We start from the raw sequence: 21,081 nt of genomic DNA on the forward strand, positions 1-21,081 counted from the left end.
CTGGTTCTCAATAAAGCCATTCTTTCATCGTGCACGTGCGGTAGTATAACGCGCGTGGGTGTCACTTTGCATATTGTTTTCCGTTTCAAAAAATAAACGCGCCACGTGCGTTAGTACAATATCAATATCGTACCCGCACGGTGCTTTCGAGTACTTATACTAGTCCGCTTCTCGAGGTAACAGTGTAGATAGACAAGTAGAGGAGGCGCACTGCGGCGCGTGCGCTTTCAACGTGGCCGCGTCGCTCGGGGACCGGTCAACCAAGCCGCGCGCGTAGCGCCAATTTGACTTGCTTCTGCCCGCCGTGTGCTTCCGCCTTCGATACGTATATAAGCGCGGGCGACGCGCGTGGCGCCAACGAGCAGAGCGCGCGCAGCACGCGGCGCCGGCGGCCAACGCATCACGAGACATGGCGGATCCATTCTTCTACTTCGGCCAGGACGACGCCGACTTCGGCGAGGACTACCTGATGAGCCTCGGCCTGATCCTCCCGCCGCCAGCGGCAGCGTTGCCAATGCCGGGCAGCGCGTTCGAGGCGTACCAGCGGCAGCGCGCGCCGGCGTTGCTGGAGTCACCGATGGGCCGCGGTCATCAGCACAGCAACTCCGGCGCCGGCAGCGGGGCGAACGTGAACGTTCACCGGAGGATGTTTGATTACCTGAGACGCATTGTCCACCACGACGCCGCGGCGGCCGGAACAGCTGTGCACCCGGCGCCCGGGAACGAGGAGGCTGCCACCGTGCCGTCGTCGACGCCGCAGGCGCCGCGAAGCTCGCGGTTCCGGCACATCATGCGCGAGCGGCTGCGGCGGGAGCGCGTCAGCCAGGGCTTCGCCGACCTCCACGCCCTCCTGCCCCCCGGCGCCTCGTCCAAAGTTACTCACAGCTCACCAACACACACACTGATGATCCGAGCACAGTACACTGATGGCTGATCCGTGCGCAGGGTAGCAAGAACGACATCGTCGGCGCGGCAGCGGGCTACATCTGGGAGCTCGAGGGGAGGAAGGGGTGGCTCCGCGCGAGGAACCAGGAGCTGATGCTGGAGCGGGCTGCCAGCAGCCGCTGGAGGGGAGGAGGAGCGAGGAATGCCGGCGGCGGCGGCGGGAACGACATGGTGGTGAAGGTGCGAGCCGAGAGCGGGGACCACGCGACGGCGGTGGACGTGTTCGAGGCGGTGCTCCGTCGACTCAAGGCCATGGAGGAGCTCCGGGTGACGGCGATCCGGTCGTGCTTCTGCGCCGGCGGGATGTGGATGGACGTCGGAGTGGAAAGCCACCAGGTACGCGCCTAGTTTCGTTCATGTCACGCTTTTTATGTGTATGTTGGATGTGGAATATCTTCTTAAAAATTTTGTGTGTGGTTGTGAACTTGTCCCGGACCAAGAAATGTTCAACTTCAGGCCCATGACAAGTCAAAGAACCGCCGCACACAAAATTTGATGAACATTATCCAGTCATCCAGTGACGATGTACTATTCCTTTATAACTTTCCGAGTTTATTTCAAAACAAACTTCCTCAAAACCGTGCAAACAATTAACAGTAGTGGTTCTTTTTTTTTTACAACTATTTTTTTTTTCACAACAACGGATGGTTACAATTCTGCGTCAATAGAGAGTAAACTGTTTTCCTTGCTGGCGGTGTAATTTGAAAGCAGCACTTTGTGTCCTATATGTGTCCGCCAACTGTATTCTGAAAACTATATTATACGGGGAAAAAAATAAAAGGATGGTTTTTTTATTTATATGCTGACAGGTCCACATTTGCTTCTATTAATATAGTCTTTTCTGTCAGCGTTTGATCACTAATGTTGATGCATCGTGTACATGAAGGTATCCACGCGTGAGGTGGACAAGGCAATAACAAATGCCTTGATGGAGCTTTCTGGGAACGAACTCGGCAAGCAAGATCCAAGCAGCAGCAAGCCGAGATTTAGCTGCCAAGTCGAAAGTGGTGTGCCGATGGGTTGATGTTGGTCGTTACACGAGTAGCTAGAGACGATGAATTCCTATGACACCGTTAGTTTACTAAAATTGTAAGTCGTTTTGGTTATAGATATTTATATATATGCACTAACTAAATATAGTGTATATCTAAAAAAATCAAAACAGCTTACATTTTAAAACGGAAGGAATAAGGTGAAATTTTATTTTATTTATGCAGTTACTTAATAACCGCATTGGCATTTTTTTTTTAAAAAAAGTTTCTTTACACGTCTGTTGTCTTACATGTGCCTGGTAGGCTGGTAGCTGTAGCTCGTTCCGCCTGCGATTTGCTAATGCAGTAACGCCGTTCTCGGTTCTCCTGTCACGGCACTACTGCACAACACCTCCTTCTGATGCGTGGCGCGCACCTCGCCGGCCGGCTCGCCGCTCCACCAATCCACGCACCCGCCGGCCGCCACTAGGTGTCCATCGAGTTCCGATCGCGCGCGCGTCCAAACCAATCGAATTCCCCCTCGGCACCCTGCACTTCCGATCTTGTTGCCAATGCCAAGTATGTACGGGCGATATGCAAATCCGGCCCATCTCCTGCGCGCGCTGTGATGAGCTGTTGCCGGGCACAGCGGTCTGCAGGCACGGGAGCGTCATCAGACATGCAAGTCTGCAATGTCGTGGTTTGGAGGACTCTCATGGAGACTTTGTTCTAGGCTTCAAGCATGTGCGTATGTGTGGCTCAGACATGCCGCTCGTCAAGAGGACTCTGATCGGGCACTCCGTCAATGCCACCTCGACTCCATGGTCTTGCCAATGCCGAAGTCTCCCTCCACAGCCACTACAAGTTCAGCTCTCACCTGAATTTGAACTTCATTGCTCTTGAGGTCCAATCTGATGCCCTCGTCTGAGTTCTGACACTTTGATCGAAATTTCATGCTCTGATTTGAGCCCTGATAGATCTTCAGGCTAATGATTTTTTTATGCAGGAGAGCTGCGTACCTTTGTATTAAGAAGAATGAGTAGTATTGTTACAACGTAGGCCTACCGGGGTCACGCACACGGTTTTGAAATGTAGCTTAAGCTTACATGGCAACTTATTTACATCTGTTTAAACACAAAGGTCAGGGTAAGAAACCACTAAGGTACCATTGCTTCAGCGTCGTCCTGCTGTTGTCGCGGCCATTGGAACATTGCTAAGTGTTTGGCTCCTGCCGCGCACCAATCAGCAGCTTGTTCTCGGATTAGCTCAGTTAGTTGTAGAGGATTTCTTTTTGGGCTTTATCAAAGTTTCTGTCGTTGCGCTGTTTCCAAATTGTCCAGGAGATCAACATAAACAAGGAGTCCATCCCTTTTCTTAGTGATCTGCTCATGGCTCGCCGCTTATGCACCCAGTAGTCCGTTAAAGAGGTTTCAGACAGTGAGGTGGTGTTCTGTATGTGCAGCACTGTCGAGACGATGTGCCAAACCTCCTTTGTGTAAGGGCAAGCAGCTAGCAAGTGCACTGCCGTTTCTAGCTCCTGTTCACAGAATGTACACTCCGCGTTTCCCTGTAACCCATGTCGATGTCTTCTATCAGCCGTCCACGACCGCTCCTTAACTACCAACCAGATGAAAAATTTCACTTTCATTGGTGCCCATGATTTCCAAATCAGCTTAGCGGCAACGAACTTTGTGGCTCCACAAAAGAAGGCGCGGTAGGCTGAACAAGCAGAATAGACTCCAGAGGCATCCCATCTCCACAAGACTCGGTCTTTAACTCCCTGAATTAGATGAACATTGGCTAGTTTGTGCCAGAGAAGAACATATTGTGTAAGAGCAGGAACTGTAGCGCATCCGGCAAAGTCTAGAATCCATTGCTTCTGGTGCAACGCCTGTGCGACCGTCCTTGTTCTTTTCACCTGCGGCGCGATCAAGTTACAGAGATCTAGTGCCATAATAGAGGGTGAAGATTGTCCTAGCCAAGCATCCTGCTAAAAGAGCGCTTGATTGCCGTCCCCAAGCTGTACTGAATGGAAGCCTGGAACATGTGCTGAAGAACAGTGTCTCGGGCAAACCGCAGGTGCCCCGGCCGACCCTGCCAACGCCACCCCGCCTGGCAGCCAGTAACTGTTGTTTTACCTGCGGCAATGAAGGGCATTTTGCAAAGGACTGCCCCAGGAACAAGAATCAACAGCAAGGTCAGAACCCCATGGCAGCCAGAGGACGAAGGCCCAAGGTGCAAGTCCGACAAGACCGACTCAACTACACCAGCTTGACCGAGCTCCCTGAAGGTGCGCCAGTAATGACGGGTACTTTCCTTATTTTAAATCAAGCTGTTGTTGTGTTGTTTGATTCGGGAGCCTCTCATAGCTTTATCGGGAGTAAGGCTAGGGAAAGATGTGAGCTGGATGTCGGTCACACTAAGGAACCTTATGTGATCGCCACTCCTGGAGGAAGGATAACGTCGGATCAGATTGTTATTCTTGTACCTCTCCAGCTAGGCCCCACCCTCTTCAAGGAAAACCTTATCATCCTTGACCTAGAAGGCATAGATGTCATCCTTGGTATGGATTGGATGGCCTGACATCATGTGGTTCTAGATACATCAGCCCGATCCCTCTGCATCAGCTCACCCTCCCACGGCAGTTCTACCCTATCCTTGACCCATCCTGAGTCTGCGCTTCCTTGTGCCTATCCCCTATCGGGAGCCCGTTTAGGAGGCCTCCCTATTATCTGTGAGTACCCTGACGTGTTTCCAAAAGACTTGCCGGGTATGCCACCTGATAGAGAAGTGGAGTTTTCCATAGAGTTGATTCCTGGCACAGCCCCAATATCTAAGAGACCCTATCGGATGCCACCCGCTGAGTTAGCTGAGTTGAAGACCCAGTTGCATGATCTGTTGGAAAAAGGCTTCATCCGACCCAACACATCATCTTGGGGTTGCCCTGCCCTGTTTGTGAAGAAGAAGGATGACAGTCTACGTATGTGTGTGGATTACCGACCCCTCAATGCTGTGACCGTCAAGAACAAGTATCCACTGCCACGCATTGATGTCTGGTTTGATCAGTTAGCTGGAGCAAAAGTGTTCTCCAAGATCGATCTTCGTTCTGGTTATCACCAAATCAAGATCCGACCCTGCGACATACCCAAGACAGCTTTCTCTACCAGATATGGACTGTACGAGTACCTAGTCATGTCCTTTGGACTCACCAATGCACCCGCCTATTTCATGTACCTCATGAACTCGGTATTCATGCCCGAGCAGGACAAGTTCGTAGTGGTGTTCATTGATGATATCCTAGTGTACTCGAAGAACGAAGAGGAACATGCCGACCATCTTCATATAGTTCTCCGACGGCTAAGAGATCACCAACTCTATGCCAAGTTCTCCAAGTGTGAGTTCTGGTTAGATAGTGTCAAGTTTTTGGGACACACTATCTCCAAGGATGGTATCGCCGTTGACCCCAGTAAGGTGCAGGAAGTCATGGAATGGAAGCCTCCTGCCTCAGTGCACCAGATCAGAAGTTTCCTTGGACTGGCCGGCTACTATCGGCGTTTCATACCGGATTTCTCTAAGATAGCGAAGCCGACGACCGAGTTGTTGAAGAAAGAGGTCAAATTTGTGTGGGACAACAAGTGTGAAGAGGCCTTCAAGACCCTGAAGCATTTGCTGACCATAGCCCCAGTTTTGGCTCAGCCCGACCCCTCTAGGCCGTATGACGTATACTGTGACGCCTCTGGCACTGGACTCGGGTGTGTTCTCATACAAGACAATCGAGTCATTGCCTATGCCTCACGGGCGTTACGACCTCATGAGCTAAGCTACCCAACCCATGACCTTGAGCTAGCGGCAGTAATACATGCCTTGAAGATATGGAGACACTACCTGATGGGAACCCACTGCAACATCTACACCGACCACAAGAGCCTCAAGTACATCTTCACTCAAGCCGACCTCAACATGCGCCAAAGAAGATGGTTGGAGCTGATAAAAGATTATGAATTGGAAGTGCACTATCATCCCGGCAAAGCCAATGTGGTAGCCGATGCCCTTAGTCGCAAGCACCATTGCAACTGCTTGTGGTCAACCGCCTTCACCAAGACTCTATGTCACGAGATGGGAAAACTCGGTTTGGAGGTTATTTCTCAAGGAACCCTTGGTCACATCATCCTTGACTCAGTTTTGGAAGACCAAATCCGGTCAGCACAAGTAAGAGATAAGGAAATACAACGGATCATCAGGAAGATCTCAGTAGAAGATGAGGGATATAAGCAATTCCGGCAGGACAAAACTGGAGGTGTGCATTATGGAAACCGACTAGTTGTACCCGCCGACCCCGAGCTAAAGAAGCAAATCCTAGATGAAGCTCATATCTCCAAGTTCTCAATCCATCCTGGCAGCACTAAAATGTACCATGATCTCCGTCAAGCCTTTTGGTGGAGTGGAATGAAGCCAGAAATTGCCCAGTATGTTTCAGAATGTGACACCTGTCAATGTGTCAAAGCCAGTCATTTAAAGGTAGCAGGTACCCTGCAACCGCTACCTATTCCCTCTTGGAAATGGGAAGACATCAGCATGGATTTCATAGTTGGATTGCCCCTTACATCGCAACGGTATGATTCCATCTGGGTTATAATGGACCGTCTGACCAAGACCGCACATTTCCTTCCTGTTCGCACCACCTACACAGTCAAGCAGTATGCGGAGTTGTACCTCGACCACATAGTTTCCCTACATGGTGTACCCAAGACCATCATCTCTGATCGAGGAGTTCAGTTTGTGGCACGCTTTTGGGAGCAACTACAAGCATCCATGGGCACCAAGCTTATCCGAAGCTCAACATATCATCCTCAAACCGATGGCCAAACCGAGAGAATCAATCAGATCCTCGAAGACATGTTAAGAGCTTGTGTTATCCACTATGACAAGAATTGGGACAAGTGTCTGCCCTTAGCAGAATTCTCCTACAATAACAGCTACCAGACCAGTTTGAAGATGGCACCGTTCGAAGCCCTGTATGGCCGGAGATGCCGGACCCCCTTGAACTGGTCCCAACCAGGAGAAAGACAGGTCTATGGCCCTGACTTGGTGGCAGAAGCCGAAGAGCAAGTAAAGGTAATCCAAGCTAATCTCAAGGCTGCCCAATCTCGACAGAAGAGTTACTCTGACCGGCGAAGAAGACCCCTGCAGTTCGACCTTGGTGATCATGTGTACCTTCGAGTCTCCCCGACCAAGGGAGTACAACGGTTTGGAGTAAAAGGCAAGTTAGCTCCCCGTTATATTGGCCCTTATGAGATTGTGGAGATATGTGGACCCGTTGCTTACTGGATCCAACTCCTAGAACAGCTATCGGCCATACACGACGTCTTCCCATGTGTCTCAGCTGAAGAAATGTGTCCGAGTCCCAGCAGAAATATTAGAGCAAGAGCAGCTTCGAGTAGAGCCCGACCTGACCTACGCCGAGTACCCCGATCGAGTTCTTGACCAGAAGGAAAGGCACACCCAACGCCAAGTGATAAAGATGTACAAGATCCTCTGGAGAAACGACACCGAAGATGAAGCGACATGGGAAACGGACGAGTATCTGAACAAGCGCTTCCCAGGTTTTCTATCTCGTCAAGGAGGTAAAAGCGGCACCTTGCTTTTGATGCCCGAATCTCGGGATGAGATTCTTTTTAAGAGGGGTAGGCTGTGACGACCGACCCCTAATCTTCCGAGTTAATCTTAATCGGAGCCCTTGATCATAGTCATCTACCTTGTTTTTACCGCGCCTGAGTGCTCAGCCTTCAGCCGATCCCGACCCCGGAGACCCGACCCCTCCCCATTTCACTCCTCTCCCGACCCCGGCGAGCTCAGCCCACTGTCGGATCCTGCTAAGCTTTCCTCAAACGTCCGTTCTATCCACCGGTGGACCCGCGAGATCTTTTCCCCAGATCCTCCGCGACAGGCGCACTCGAGTTGCATGCCCGCTTCAGAGTCTCCCTGCCGCGTGGCTCGTCTTCTCTGACGCCCGCCGCGCAGTTTTGTCTCTGGCTCGCGACCAAGTGGGTTCTCCCGCCCCCTTCCCCAATGGCAGCGGAAGCCCCTCTGCAACCTTTCTGCAGAGCCTCGCCTCCCGCGCCCATCATCACGCCGCCAGATCCCGGCCCCAGAGCCCGATGTCGCCCGTCTTTTCCGTCACTTCGAACACAGTCGCGCCGCCTGGTCTCCGCTACACGACGATTCCTCCGTCGCCAACCCCGACCGCGGCAGCGACAGCTCCTTTCCCCGCCCTGTCAGAAGCCGCCTGACAATCTGCTGCTCCGCGCTCGCCCGCGCGCCCGCAGCTGCCTGTCTTCTCACCTGTGCGCCCTCAATTCTAGCGCCATTAAACCGGTCACTTCTATCAAATCTTCCGCACGACGACGCCCTCCTTCCGCCAAATCTCAACCACCGGTCTACCCGCTCCTACGCCGCCCTGACGGCAGAGCCCAATGACTGCTGGCGTCACCCCCGGAGTCTTGCACCACCGCCCTCGTCGTTCAATAGCCGCCCCGGCAGAGCACTCCATTGCTTCTCCTCGGCCTTCGCGCCGCTCCCCTTCTCTCTCTCCCTCGCCGCTTCCTTTCTCAGTTTCAGCAGCTATAAAAGGAATGCACCAGTCGCCGGAATTCCCTCCGCCATTATTGCTTTCAGCCATTCTCTCTCGCTCCCTGCTCAAGCTCCTAGCGCCACACACCAAGTTCCTGAGGAGCTCTGCTCTCAGATTCTCTCTCAGTTTTCTCCAAGTCACCCAGCAGCTTGCTCCTCCGTGCTACGTAAAAGCTCTCTTGTGATCAGCAAGAAGCGCCGCCGCAGTAGCTTTCCGGTCTTAGCCGTTGTTCAAGCTTTAGTCCCTCCGCCCAAGTCTGCTTCTTTCCGACCCCAAGCTTTCCTTTCAGGAAGAAGGTGAGTTGCCGACCCCAGTCCCCTTCGCCTGACCCCTCCTATCCGCCCGACCCCGGTTCCGTCTCGCCCGACCCTGTCTGTTCCGCCGACCCTTATCCGCCTCGCCCGAGGGTTCGGCTGTGATCTTTTTCTTCAACCCGAGGGTGTATGTGTAAAACTTAGGAACTCTTCAGCGCTTGCGTCTGAGGACCCCTAGTATACCACATCCTCTAGTTTAAGGATCAGAGCATAAGTTCATTTCCAACCCTTGCCTTTTGATCTTCACCAGCTCTTTTAAACCTCCCTACCCTCCTGCTCTTTGTCGCGAGTTTCTGGGCTCAGGCGAGCCAGTGTTGCTGTTGAGATAACCGTCTATGCTAACCCTTGCATTGCATTCGTGTAGAGATGCACCTCGCTGACGGCTTCTACGAGCTACACCCGGCGCCCGAAGAAGAAGCTGTAGCTGAGCTCCTGCCCGCTGAAGCCGAAGTCGCCCCCGAAGTGGAGCAGTTTCCTTCCTCTTTGCTTGAAGGCAAGCCCCGATTGCATGAAAACCCTGTGTGATTTACCAGACTTGCGCATGCCTTCTGTAACATGCTTGTGCATTTACGTATAGGAGTTGTTTGAAACCCTAGATGCATGACTTAGTTATCCCCATGATCTGAGCACTAGCTGTTGGACCGAGTAGTTGCGTTGCTTAACTAGGAGACGGTAAAAGCCGAGTGATTCCCTGTCACTCGCGAGTTGTAGGAGTTGGATGTCTATCTTTCTGTTACAACTATAAGGACGATGGACGGGGCAGGGTTTTGGTAACTCTTTGGTGGTCGGATGGTTGCCCCGTCTGTCTATGAAATCTTGCTAAGGCCCGACAGTGGTGGTGTTCGTGATCAAGTGTTTGAAAGTACTAGCCTCATACTTAGTATGGGATGAGGAAGCCTAGTACCGGATTGAACCTAGACGTGAGCGGTCGCCCCATTGTTCTTGGAACGGAGTTTCCCCTGCTGGTTGTCGCACGTGGTGGCAAGCGTGGTCACAGGGCGGCAAAGGCCGGGTCTGTGGAACCTTGCACCAAAGAAAATGGGCCCGACACGGGTTAGGGGATTGATGGGGAAGGCCGACACAGGAAGCGACCTCCGGGTGCGAGGATGTCGTGAGGCTAGGTTCACCATGCATGGTTAAAGAACTCGAATCGATTCGTCTGCCTCTCACAGTTTGAGATTGCTTGATCGCTATGTCACCCTGAGTAAATGAGGAATCTGATGATGACATGTTTGTTGATATATCTATTCATCTTGTTTAGTTCTATGATTGCTTAGAATAGGTTGCAAAACCTAGACTGGTAAATGAACCTAGAACCGGAGCTAAAACTTGAAAATAGGGTTACTGGTGCTTTTGGCAAACAAACCCCCTTAGCCAAGAAGCCCCGCATGTCTAGAAGGAGGAGTAGTTTTTACTCCTATCGGTTAAGTCTTGTTGAGCTTAGTAGCTCAGCCTTGTTGTGGCTCCTGTTTTTCAGGTGAGGTTGCTGCTTCCGACCCCTCTTTTGCTGGCGCTTGGCCACCCCAGCTCCCGCCGGGCTGGACGGTCGAGTGGGATCCTTCCTCGGACGGCGAGGAGAGGAACCAGTGATGTCCCGGTTGGCCTCACCAGGGACGTCCGACCCCGACGAAGTCTTCCGCTAGTGTTTACCCCTGTCGTTTCTTTTTGAATCTTGTAAAACTCTGATGTTGGATTTTATGGTCGAACTAAATGGGTAAATTTGCCTAACTCAGTGGACTCGTTGTATTCTCTGGAACCACTCACCTTCGTGTGGGTTTGCTAAACTCGATCCTGTTCAAGTGGTTAATTCGGATGAAATCCGACGGCACTTCGTGTTAACTTGGATTAGGCAGGAGTGTCGCATGTTAGGCGGCTTAACCCTGCGTGATCAAGCTAATCCGAAGTGGATCCGCCACACTTCTTCAGCCATAGCCATCGTAGACGGAGGGCGAAGGACGCCAGCCTGAGGTCCAATAGACCCAAGCCACCATAGTCAGTAGGCCTGCAAACTGTTGGCCAGGCAACTGTACAGTGAGCACCTAAGGCTTTTTCTTTGCCAGTCCACAGGAAACCGCGGCGCCTTTTGTCAATCACCTCTAGGACCTAGTCTGGCATTTTCAATGAAATGAGTGTGTGAATAGGTATTGAAGTCATGACCACCCTAACTGTCGTCAGTCGGCCGGCTTTGTTCATCAACGGCGCCTTCCATGTGGGCATACTAGCTGTTACTCGACCGATCAACGGTTGGAAGTGTGCCTTCCTTAATCTACCAACTGTCAATGGTAGCCCCAAATATTGAATGGGAAATTCAGAAACCTTGGCTGGCAAAATTTCATTGATTGCTTCAATCTGCTGTCGAGAGCATGCTATGGGCGCCACCAAGCTTTTCTGAAAATTGGTGTGCAGGCCAGACGCATTTCCAAAGAAGAGTAAAATTTCCCTAACCGTGACCATGTCCTGAATTGTCGGTGAAGCAAAAAGGATCACATCGTCTGCATATAAAGAACATTGGTGCTGTATGCCATGATCGACCGGTGCAGCCAAAACACCTTGCTGGACTGCTCTTTTGAACAGACGGTGCAGCATCTCCATCAGAAGGATGAAGATCATGGGGGATAGGGGTCCCCCTGCCGTAGCCCCCTCATATTGCGAATAACACCTCCTGGCACTCCGTTGACTAATACCCTTGTTGTTGTTGTTGATACCAGTATAGATACCCAATCTCGAAATTTTCCCCCAAAACCCAGGGCTTGCAGGACCTGCAGCATGAACGGCCAACAAACCGTGTCAAATGCCTTTGAGATATCCAACTTGAGCAGCACAGAGGCTTTTTTCTTCTTGTGTAATGATCTAGCAGCTTGCTCTACAAACTTGAAACTGTCATGGATGGATCTCTTCATAATGAAGGCGCTTTGATTTACATCCACTAAGTGTTCAAGTTCAGGCGCTAGCCTGTTGGCCAAAAGCTTAGCAATAAGCTTAGCAAAACTATGTATCAAGCTAATAGACCTGTAGTCTGATGGAGATATTCTCAGGCTAATGATAGATCTAGTAATTTCTGGATAATATGGCTTAACAAGAAGTCTTATTTTGAGTCAAGAGTAAAGGATGGAGATATTCCTTACTCCTTTTGATGAAGTATTAAGAGCTTGCAAGCGCCACTGAAATACATTTCTCAACATCTAACTGGATGAATCTTATTGGTGATACACTAGTAATGCTTCAGACAACAAAAATAGCTTTACATTTCTTCACCCACTATTTCTTTGAACGTAGACGCATGAGAAGGCGAGGCTAAAGAAGAAGGTACGCGCCAAACCAGTTTCTGATAGACATCCTGCATTGATGGCCTTGATTGAGGAGAAGTTTGCAGGCAAGAAAATGCCACTTCCACAAGCAGAGCAATCTCTTCATTCTCCACCATTGACGGCAATGGAGGGCGCTGGTCCAACATATCCATTTCAAGCCTATGATGCTGTCCCAGGGAAGCAAGGGATTGCAGCTCACTAGGGTATCTCCCCATCATAATCTCCAGTAGGACGACACCAAAGCTGTAAACATCACATTTTGCCGTCACCACTGATGTGTACGAAAGCTCTGCATCAAAAGAAAGCACCAGAATAAAATTCAGAATCTATTGCGAGAAGAGTTACAATATATTTCGTGTGTAGAAGAAAAAAAATTGACCACATACCTGGGGCAATATAACCATATGTCCCTGCTAGTTCGCTCCAATTTGATGAATCAGGTTTTATAATTCTTGCAGTACCAAAATCTGAAACATAAGCCTTGAAAGTTGTGTCTAGCAACACGTTATTACTTGTAATATCACGGTGGATTATTGGCGGGTCGCATTCATGGTGTAAATAGTACATAGCTTGTGCCACATCTCTTGCAATAGTTGCCCGCTTCTGCCAGTCTAGCTCCTTTGCTGACTCCTCATTTTCCAAGATAGCATGAAGGCTCCCTCTATCAATGTAATCATATACTAGGAATTTGTATCTCGGATGGGAGCAAAACCCATACAGTTTGACAATGCTTCGGTGCCGGATCCTTGTCAACACTTCGATTTCACTATTGAATCTCTTTTCATCACTCATCAGTTCCTCAATCTGATGAAGTTTCTTCACTGCAACCGATCTCCCACCTTGAAGATGAGCTTTGTAAACAGTACCATACCCTCCTGAGCCAATGATATACCTCTCATTGAAATATTCTGTTGCCCTCATGATATCCTCAAATGCTAGTTGTCCGTCGAAATTCCACACTGAGAACACATCTATTCTGTTTGCAGATATAATATTTTGCGGTCGTTTTCTTTTCTGAATAATTGTAACTAGACCAAAAATTGCGAGAATAATAACTAAGCACACAGGAATTGAAATGACTAACAACAATCTGTGAATTCTTTCTTTATGGTGTTCGATTATTGGAGTTGAAGGGCAAGTTGGCAGACCTGAGAGGTTACCACAGAGACCTTTGTTGTGGAAGAACCATCCTGTTGAGGCATTGAGGAATAGTTGCCCCGCTGGAAGGGGCCCTTCCAAGTTGTTGTATGACACATCAAGTGTAGATAGACTAACCATGCTAGCGATGGAGGATGGAATGCTTCCACTAAATTGATTGTGGGAGAGGTTCAAGAACTCCAACATCACTAAGTTCCCAAGTTGCGCAGGTAGCCCGCCTGTGAGGTTATTCTCACTGACATCCAACACAATCTGCAAGTTCCTTAGATTACCAATGGTCATTGGCAAATTTCCACTCAAGCTGTTGTGTTTAATATTCAAGGATCGTAGCTTACTGCAGCTTCCGAGCTCTTGTGGTATCAACCCACTCAACTTATTTACAGACATATCAAGGTACTGTAAATTGCTCATCTGACCAAATTCAATGGGTATCTGACCTGTGAATTGGTTTTGTGATAAATTGAGCCGATACAGGTTGGACAAATTGCTCAATTCTGGTGGTATGTTGCCACTCAGGTTATTGGAGTGGAGTAAAAGTATCTCCAAATTTACTAGGTTGGATAACTCAGATGGCAAGCTTCCAGTTATCATGTTTTCTGAAGCGACAAACACGGTTAGATTGACACTTGAAGCCCAGGATTTGGACAAATGGCCACGAAGGTTGTTTGCCTGAAAGTTTGCTCTAACAAGCTCTGGGTATGGGCCAAAATTGGATATATCCCCTGTTATCTGGTTATAAGCCAGGGAAACTTTCTTGAGGCTCTTGCACTTTTTCAGACTTTCAGGAATAGGGCCGGTGAACATGTTTTTAGCAACACTGAACTCTTGGAGATTTCCCCCTTTGCAAACATCAGAGGGCAATTCCCCTGAGAGAGAGTTGTTTAAAAGGCTGAGCTGAACTAAGTACGTCAGTTTCGCGAATTCTGGAGGCAAAGGACCTGACAGCATGTTACTGAAGAGTGATAGCACTCTCAGTCCAGTGAGGTTCGTCAAAGATGCAGGAATTGACCCTGAAATCTTGTTTACAGATAGAAACAAAGTGTCAAGATTCACCAAAGCGTCAATCTCATTTGCGATGGAACCCACAAGCTGGTTTTCGGAGAGGTCGAGGTAATTGAGACTAGTAAGGTTCCACAAGCTAGGTGGAATGGGGCCTGTTAGCTGGTTGTTAGCAAGCTCAAGATCAAGCACATTACTGAGGTTCCCTAGAGCAGATGGTATGAAACCCGATAGCTGGTTGCTGTAAGTGTGCAGGACGGTCAATTTGGCCAAGTTGCCAAGGCTTTCAGGAATCTGACCGCTTAACAAGTTGGTACTAAGTGCAAGATTCGTCAGTGTCTTAAGTTTACCTAGAGGAGGTGGTATGGACCCTGATAGCTGGTTGTTGTAGAGTTGCAGGATGCTTATTTTGGTCAAGTTGCCTAGGCTTTCAGGTATTTCACCGCTTAACATGGTGTAACTTAGCTCCAAATAGTCTAGATTAGTGAGCTTTCCAAGCTCCTCCGGGATCGGCCCTGTAACCATATTTTGGTGGATGACAAGTTGAACCAGCATTGTCATGTTCCCAAAGGATGCAGGTATACGGCCTGTAATGTTGTTTAAAGAGAGTCGCAACTGCCTAAGGCGTCCCATGTTGCCAATCTCGGATGGTATCTGCCCATGGAGCAGGTTGCCAGTAAGATCGAGGAAGGAGAGCATGGGCAGGGAGGCGATGGCCGGTGGGATTTCTCCACGAAAGCTGTTGTACTTGAGGTCGATATATGAGAGGAACGGGAGTGCCGAGAAATTGAGCTCACCAAGTTGTCCATCGATGCCGGCGTTTGGCAGGGAGATGTTAGTCACCACCAGGGGTGAGTTGCGGCCACGGTGCACCAAACCGCAGGTGATGCCTGTCCAGTTGCTGCACGGGCTAGTTCCCTGTATCCATGAGTCCAGCGCCGGCGAGCTTTGCAGGCTGGACTTCCACTGGATGAGGGCAGCTCCTTGCTGGGACCTTAGATGAGCACCTCCATGGGACCTTACAGCATCGGTGTGCAAGAAAAGAAGGCACGACTGGGATAAGAAAAGAAGTAGATCAAACAACACCGTGGTCATCTTTTTTTTTTTTTGGTGTGCGTGTGTGAGAGAGATAGAGAGAGAGGTAGAAGGCTAGGGATGGTCTTTGGTGTTGGGGAGCTTATTTCGCTTGAACAGCTTGTCCGGACAGCGGGATGCCGGGGTGTATTTGTAGTGTCTGTCAACCAACTGATCGTTCGTAGAGCACTGTGCATAGTCAGTTGTGGGGGAAAAAGTAGTGTTGGACAGTGGGATCTAGACTGCCGAGTCCAGCCAGCTCTTGCAAGCCTTAAGGCCTTGTTTAGTTGGGGAATTTGGGAGGTGCCAAATTACTGTTACAGCACTGTAGCACACTGTAGCGTTTCGTTTGTATTTGTGAATTATTGTCCAAATATTGACTAATTAGGCTCAAAAGATTCGTCTCGCAAAGTACAACAAAACTGTGCAATTAGTTTTTAATTTCATCTACATTTAGTACTCCATGCATGTACCGCAAGTTTGATGTGATGGGGAATCTTCTTTTTGCATAGTGTCAAAGTTGGGAGTTGGGAGTAACTAAACAGGGCCTAAATTCGGTCAGGTCGATCGGTCTTCTCCCTGACAGCAACACGCAACAAGTCTAGATGCACGGATATTTGATACCTCCGTGATACCAGGTGCTAAACTTTTAGTAGTGTCACATCGAATATTCGGATGCTAATAAGGAGAACTAAACATGAGCTAATTATAAAACTAATTGCAGAATCCCTATGCTAATTCACGAGACGAATCTATTAAGCCTAATTAATCCATCATTAGCAAATGGTTATTGTAGCACCACATTATCAAATCATGAACTAATTATGCTTAATAGATTCGTCTCGCGAATTAGACTCCATTTGTGCAATTAGTTTTGTAATTAGCCTATATTTAATACTCCTAATTAGTATCAAATATCCGATGTGACAGGTGCTAAATTTTAGCGGATACTATCCAAACAACCCCGTACTACGAGAACAGAAGGAAGGACTTCAACTAAGAGAAGCTCAAGTCTTCCCCACTCAGCAACCGAGTGAACTTGCAAGGCCGGCACTCCTCCATTTATCGTGCTTATCGGGGTCACGGGGCGTGCTTGACTTCAGACTGTTGAGCTTTTCAAGTGGAGTGCTTGCCGGGGTGTGCTTGACCTAGACTTGGATTTTTCATGTGGATCCAAATATCTTATGTTCCTGATAGAGTTTGGAATGCACGCTTTTCATATATTTTTTTGGACGCCTGCATGTGTTTTCGAAAACAAAAGGTAGCCTAGTTTTAATTTTCAAGACAAATCCACTCATATTATGACCTAATTTTAAGAAGACATCGATAGGCAAAATTTAAACGATTAACTGCACTATAGTAGTTTTTTGAAATGCTGGACGGAATTGAACGCATAAGCACAGCACTTGAAGCTACCAAACAAATCATAGAAAGGGACTGGAGTGCCTTATACGTTGCAGGGACATCTTGGAGGTTAATCATGGTACGGTGGTGACCGCTGACAGTCAACACAGGTTGCAATCCCCTCGGTTCACACCCTTCTTTAACAATTGCATTGGAGCAATAGATGGTACTCATATTCCAGTTGTAGTGCCAACAAGGTAGTTACAACATACGGGAGGCATGGATATACGAGTCAGAATGTCATGGCCATATGTGACTTTGACATGAGGTTCACTTTTGTGGTGGTGAGTTGGCCTGGTCAGTTCATGACATGAGGGTGTTCAAAGATGCCATTGACAAGTTTGGAGATAAGTTTTCGCATCCACCTGAAGGTAATGACTACTTTTATGCATTGCCTCATTATTAGAACACTTGCCATGTGACTTACTGTTGACGCCGGATTTCGTCACTAGTAGAATCGGCGCCAAGAAGAGGGGGAATCGGAGAAGCACAATTGGGAATCGGCCAAATGGTGCTACAGTGTGAGATCGGCCGGTGACTTTTGTCTCGCTTTGGGTCGAATGCACCAGGGTCCCAATCGGTAATCTTTTGCCGATAAGGAATCGGCCGATTAGGAGGAAGGGCTAATTGGGCCTGTATGGGCTTGGAAAGGGATAGAAGGATAAGGTGGAAATCAGCCCACAAAGCGTGGAGTAACCAACCTAGCACGAATTGTGCTTGTAGATATTCGTTTTCTGTTTGAATTAGGGATAGAATTCTAGTCGGTTAAGAAGTTATCTGTACGGGGCTATAAATAGCTACCTTTGTAAATCTGTAATCATCAACCAATCAATACAACAAGCTACTTTTTCTTCGTACTTACTTTCGAGCAGGCGACTTCGCCATTACTTTTCTCTTCTCACGAGTTCGTGCGGATTGGCAGGGTTGCATCATCTTGATCTCCGGCCGATTCTGTAAGTTCCGTTTATCGAGTAACATCTAAGCTTTAACTTCGGGCGTATCGCTGTCGTTTCGTTTAGATTTATTCACTAGTTATCGATAATTTGCTAGATTCATAGGTTTTACCTGTTTTTCTAGTCTTTATCACCAATTATCTAGCTAGGAATCGGTAGTCTCGGCTCTTTCCATATTTTGCTATTAAATTCATCTATTGCCGATTAGATCTGTTCCTAGTGTTGTTATCATAGCTTTGTATCAATTACTTTAGTCATTCTCTATCTACAAAGCTGCAGAAATCAGGCTGTCTTATAGCCGATTTCATTACTACAGTAAATCGGCCGATTCGCTGATAAACTCTCTCGAGATCGGAAACTTAGCCGATCACGATTTCCGGACCTGATACGTGTTCTTCCTTGCCAATCAACAGGTCAGATTGGCTGGCACGCCGCGTGAACTGCACCAGGGCATTCACCCGAACAGGAGCTAAGCAGATTCTCCCGGGTCGTGTGTCGGTCGCTGGGGATTCGGTTGATCGATTTCTGGCACCAACACACTTTTGGCACGCCCAGTGGGACCAATACAACCGCCATCATGTCGAAAGCTGCTGAAGTCTCCGAAGATAACGTCATCGAGGTGACGGAGGCAGATCTGAAGGACGACCAGAAGGAAGAGCTGGACAAGTATACGGCACAATTCCGGAAAGCTTGCCTGAAGTCTTTCAGTCGCTCCAGAAGCGGGGAGACCATCAAAAAGACTCCATTCCCTGCTCCCCGCCAGATCACGATTTCTGAGGATTCGGATAAAATGTCCGATATGATTCAACAGTCTATTCATCACGCCTTCATTGACCAGTCCCCGGTACTTTCCAACATGGTGCACAACGCTGTTGTCAACTCCTTCGTTGGCGGGATACCTCAAGGGTACAGGGGACCGACATATTTTCAGCCAATTCCACCAAATCAGACTTATCCGAATTCGGCTTCATAGCCGATTCAATTTTCTGTCGGGAGTTCACGCGCTTCTGCATCATCAACTCCTTTGGGATATGGCTCCATCCAGCTGTCCCCTGCACCATTCCCTCCAGTCAGCCCATCACCCTGGGGGGCACCTTCAGCCACGGCCGGTCTGAATCAATCGGCCAGTCAAGGAAACCCTCCGTTCCAGGCATCCTTCCAGGCGGCCATTCGGCCGACCATACCACCATACCAGCCTGTCGCTCCGGAGGTCAACAAGACAGCAGAGCTCATGCTATATGATGAAACGAATGGTTCATTCAAACAGCCGACCTTTACTACACAACCAGCTTTCACTCATATACCACCTCTCAATCAGCCTCCATTTATCCAGCCTCCGACTTACCAGCATGTGCCGATGCCTCAGCCAATAATTCACCAGCAACAGCTAGATTGGTCGGCACGTATTGCGGAGGTAATGCAAGAACAATTCGGCTTGAAGCCGAAAATGCAAACTTATACCTACAGAACACCATACCCGTCTACATATGACTTATTGCCGTTCCCCCATCGGTATAAGGTTCCTGATTTCACTAAATTTTCGGGGATGGATGATACTTCGACCGTAGAGCATGTGAATAGATTCATCATCCAATGCGGCGAAGCAGCTACGCAAGACGCCCTACGGGTACGGTTGTTCTCGTCATCTCTGTCTGGTTCGGCCTTTCAATGGTTCACGACATTACCGCCAAACTCGATTATTACATGGGCCGATTTAGAGAGACAATTTCACAAATACTTCTACGCTGGGGTGCATGAGATGAAGCTGTCCGATTTGACTAGCCTCAGGCAAAGGAGTGATGAACCGATATCTTCGTACATACAGAGGTTTCGGGAAATCAGAAACAAGTGCTACTCCCTGGCTCTGACCGATGCGCAGTTGGCTGATATAGCTTTTCAAGGCCTTTTGCCCCACATAAAAGAAAGATACGCTTCACAAGAGTTCGAAAGTCTGAGCCAGATTGTTCACCGACTATCTGGGCAAGAGGTGCGTCCTTTCGATCCACGGAGAAATTTCCAGAAGAAAGTGGCGTTCCTGGAAGAGTTAGAGGATGAGGAGGATGTTGAAGTCGGACTTGCGGAGTGGATCAAGGGAAAGAAGCCGATATCATGCCCATTCGGCAAGAAGGATCCGGAAGTGTTCGGTTTTGACACAACCAAAGCCGATAAAATCTTCGACCTTCTCCTCCAGGAAGGGCAGATTAAACTCTCGCCGTACCATACAATACCTTCTGCCGAACAATTAAAAAAGATGAAGTATTGCAAGTGGCACAATGCCACATCACATGATACCAACGAGTGCAAGATCTTCAGGCAACAGATACAGTCGGCCATTGAGCAAGGCAGACTTAAATTTGAAGTGCCGGCAAAATCGGCCAAGCCAATGAAGATTGACCAACACCCCTTTCCTACCAACATGGTTGATACGGGGAAGAATTCACTCCAAACAAAAGTGCTGACGTCCGAATCGGCCAAAAAGAGTGGCGCTGTCGATCCCAGAAATCAAGCTACGCCTGAAGATGTCAAGGGGAAGCGACGGATAGAGGACGACGATGGTGAGTCAGAAGGTCCACGCATTACTTCCCAGTTCCTGCTCCAGAAGTACCAACGTCAGCATGAACGCTCAAGGTCCCGAGAAGAAGCAATGCGTCGGCACGAGGAGCACTGGAGATGCCCGTTCTTCATTCATTGTTGGGAAAATAACCTCAGGCTACCTTCGGCCGATACTTGCCCAGAATGCAACGGTCCTTATAGTGGCAATCGACCGTTCAACAGGTCTCGTTCCAGAGACGGAAGGCCAGAACCGATCAGCAGGAATTGGCGCAACCAAGATAACCAGCGCCCTCCCGTGCGTGATCGGCTGGGGGGCAGAAGTGACCGATATGATCGGTCGGAAGATAGACGCCATGATAGGCAGGGGGCAAGACTGATCGACATGACCAGTCAGACAACAAAGCCAGCGTTCACAGCCGGCTTGAAGAGACGGCGGACGCTCGGGTGACGGATGAAAACCCGTTAGGACGCGAACCGGAGTGGGAACGCGCCAGGTCAGAGGGAAGACCAATAAACCCCAGGTGGTGCCCCGACGGATTGACCAAGTCTCAAAAACGAAGAATCCAACGTCTCCGCCAATGGGAACAGCAAGAAGAGGAACAACAGAGCACGGCAGATAAGAAGGAAGGGAGGCCTCAGGTGTGGCGCCCCAAAAGAAACGATAAAAGGGACGATGAATCGGCGGGTGACGAATCGGCAGCCGAGATCGGCATGGTTTTCATACTGCCGATGGAGTTCATGACTCCCGCCGATCAACAGGACGTATCGGCG

The 21,081-nt window shown here is 49.1% G+C and overlaps 2 protein-coding genes across 2 annotated transcripts; one reads left to right on the forward strand and one right to left on the reverse strand.

Annotated features, from left to right (window-relative positions):
• The first annotated feature begins 271 nt into the window (after window positions 1-271).
• Window positions 272-2,210, forward strand: LOC101781517 (transcription factor BHLH148). Its single transcript, XM_012846165.2, has 3 exons — window positions 272-874; window positions 946-1,281; window positions 1,832-2,210. Exons 1-3 carry the CDS (start codon window positions 410-412, stop codon window positions 1,967-1,969), a joined length of 939 nt encoding a protein of 312 aa, XP_012701619.1. The 5' UTR covers window positions 272-409; the 3' UTR covers window positions 1,970-2,210.
• A 9,797-nt stretch (window positions 2,211-12,007) lies between these two features.
• On the reverse strand, window positions 12,008-15,457 carry LOC111257285 (MDIS1-interacting receptor like kinase 2-like). Its single transcript, XM_022826560.1, has 2 exons — window positions 12,556-15,457; window positions 12,008-12,458 (listed from the first exon to the last, which is right to left on the reverse strand). The coding sequence occupies exons 1-2, from the start codon at window positions 15,419-15,421 to the stop codon at window positions 12,103-12,105; spliced, it is 3,222 nt and encodes a 1,073-aa protein (XP_022682295.1). The 5' UTR covers window positions 15,422-15,457; the 3' UTR covers window positions 12,008-12,102.
• Between the last annotated feature and the right edge of the window lie 5,624 nt (window positions 15,458-21,081).

The sequence above is a fragment of the Setaria italica genome, chromosome V (assembly GCF_000263155.2).
Source record: "Setaria italica strain Yugu1 chromosome V, Setaria_italica_v2.0, whole genome shotgun sequence".
NCBI lineage: Eukaryota > Viridiplantae > Streptophyta > Magnoliopsida > Poales > Poaceae > Setaria > Setaria italica.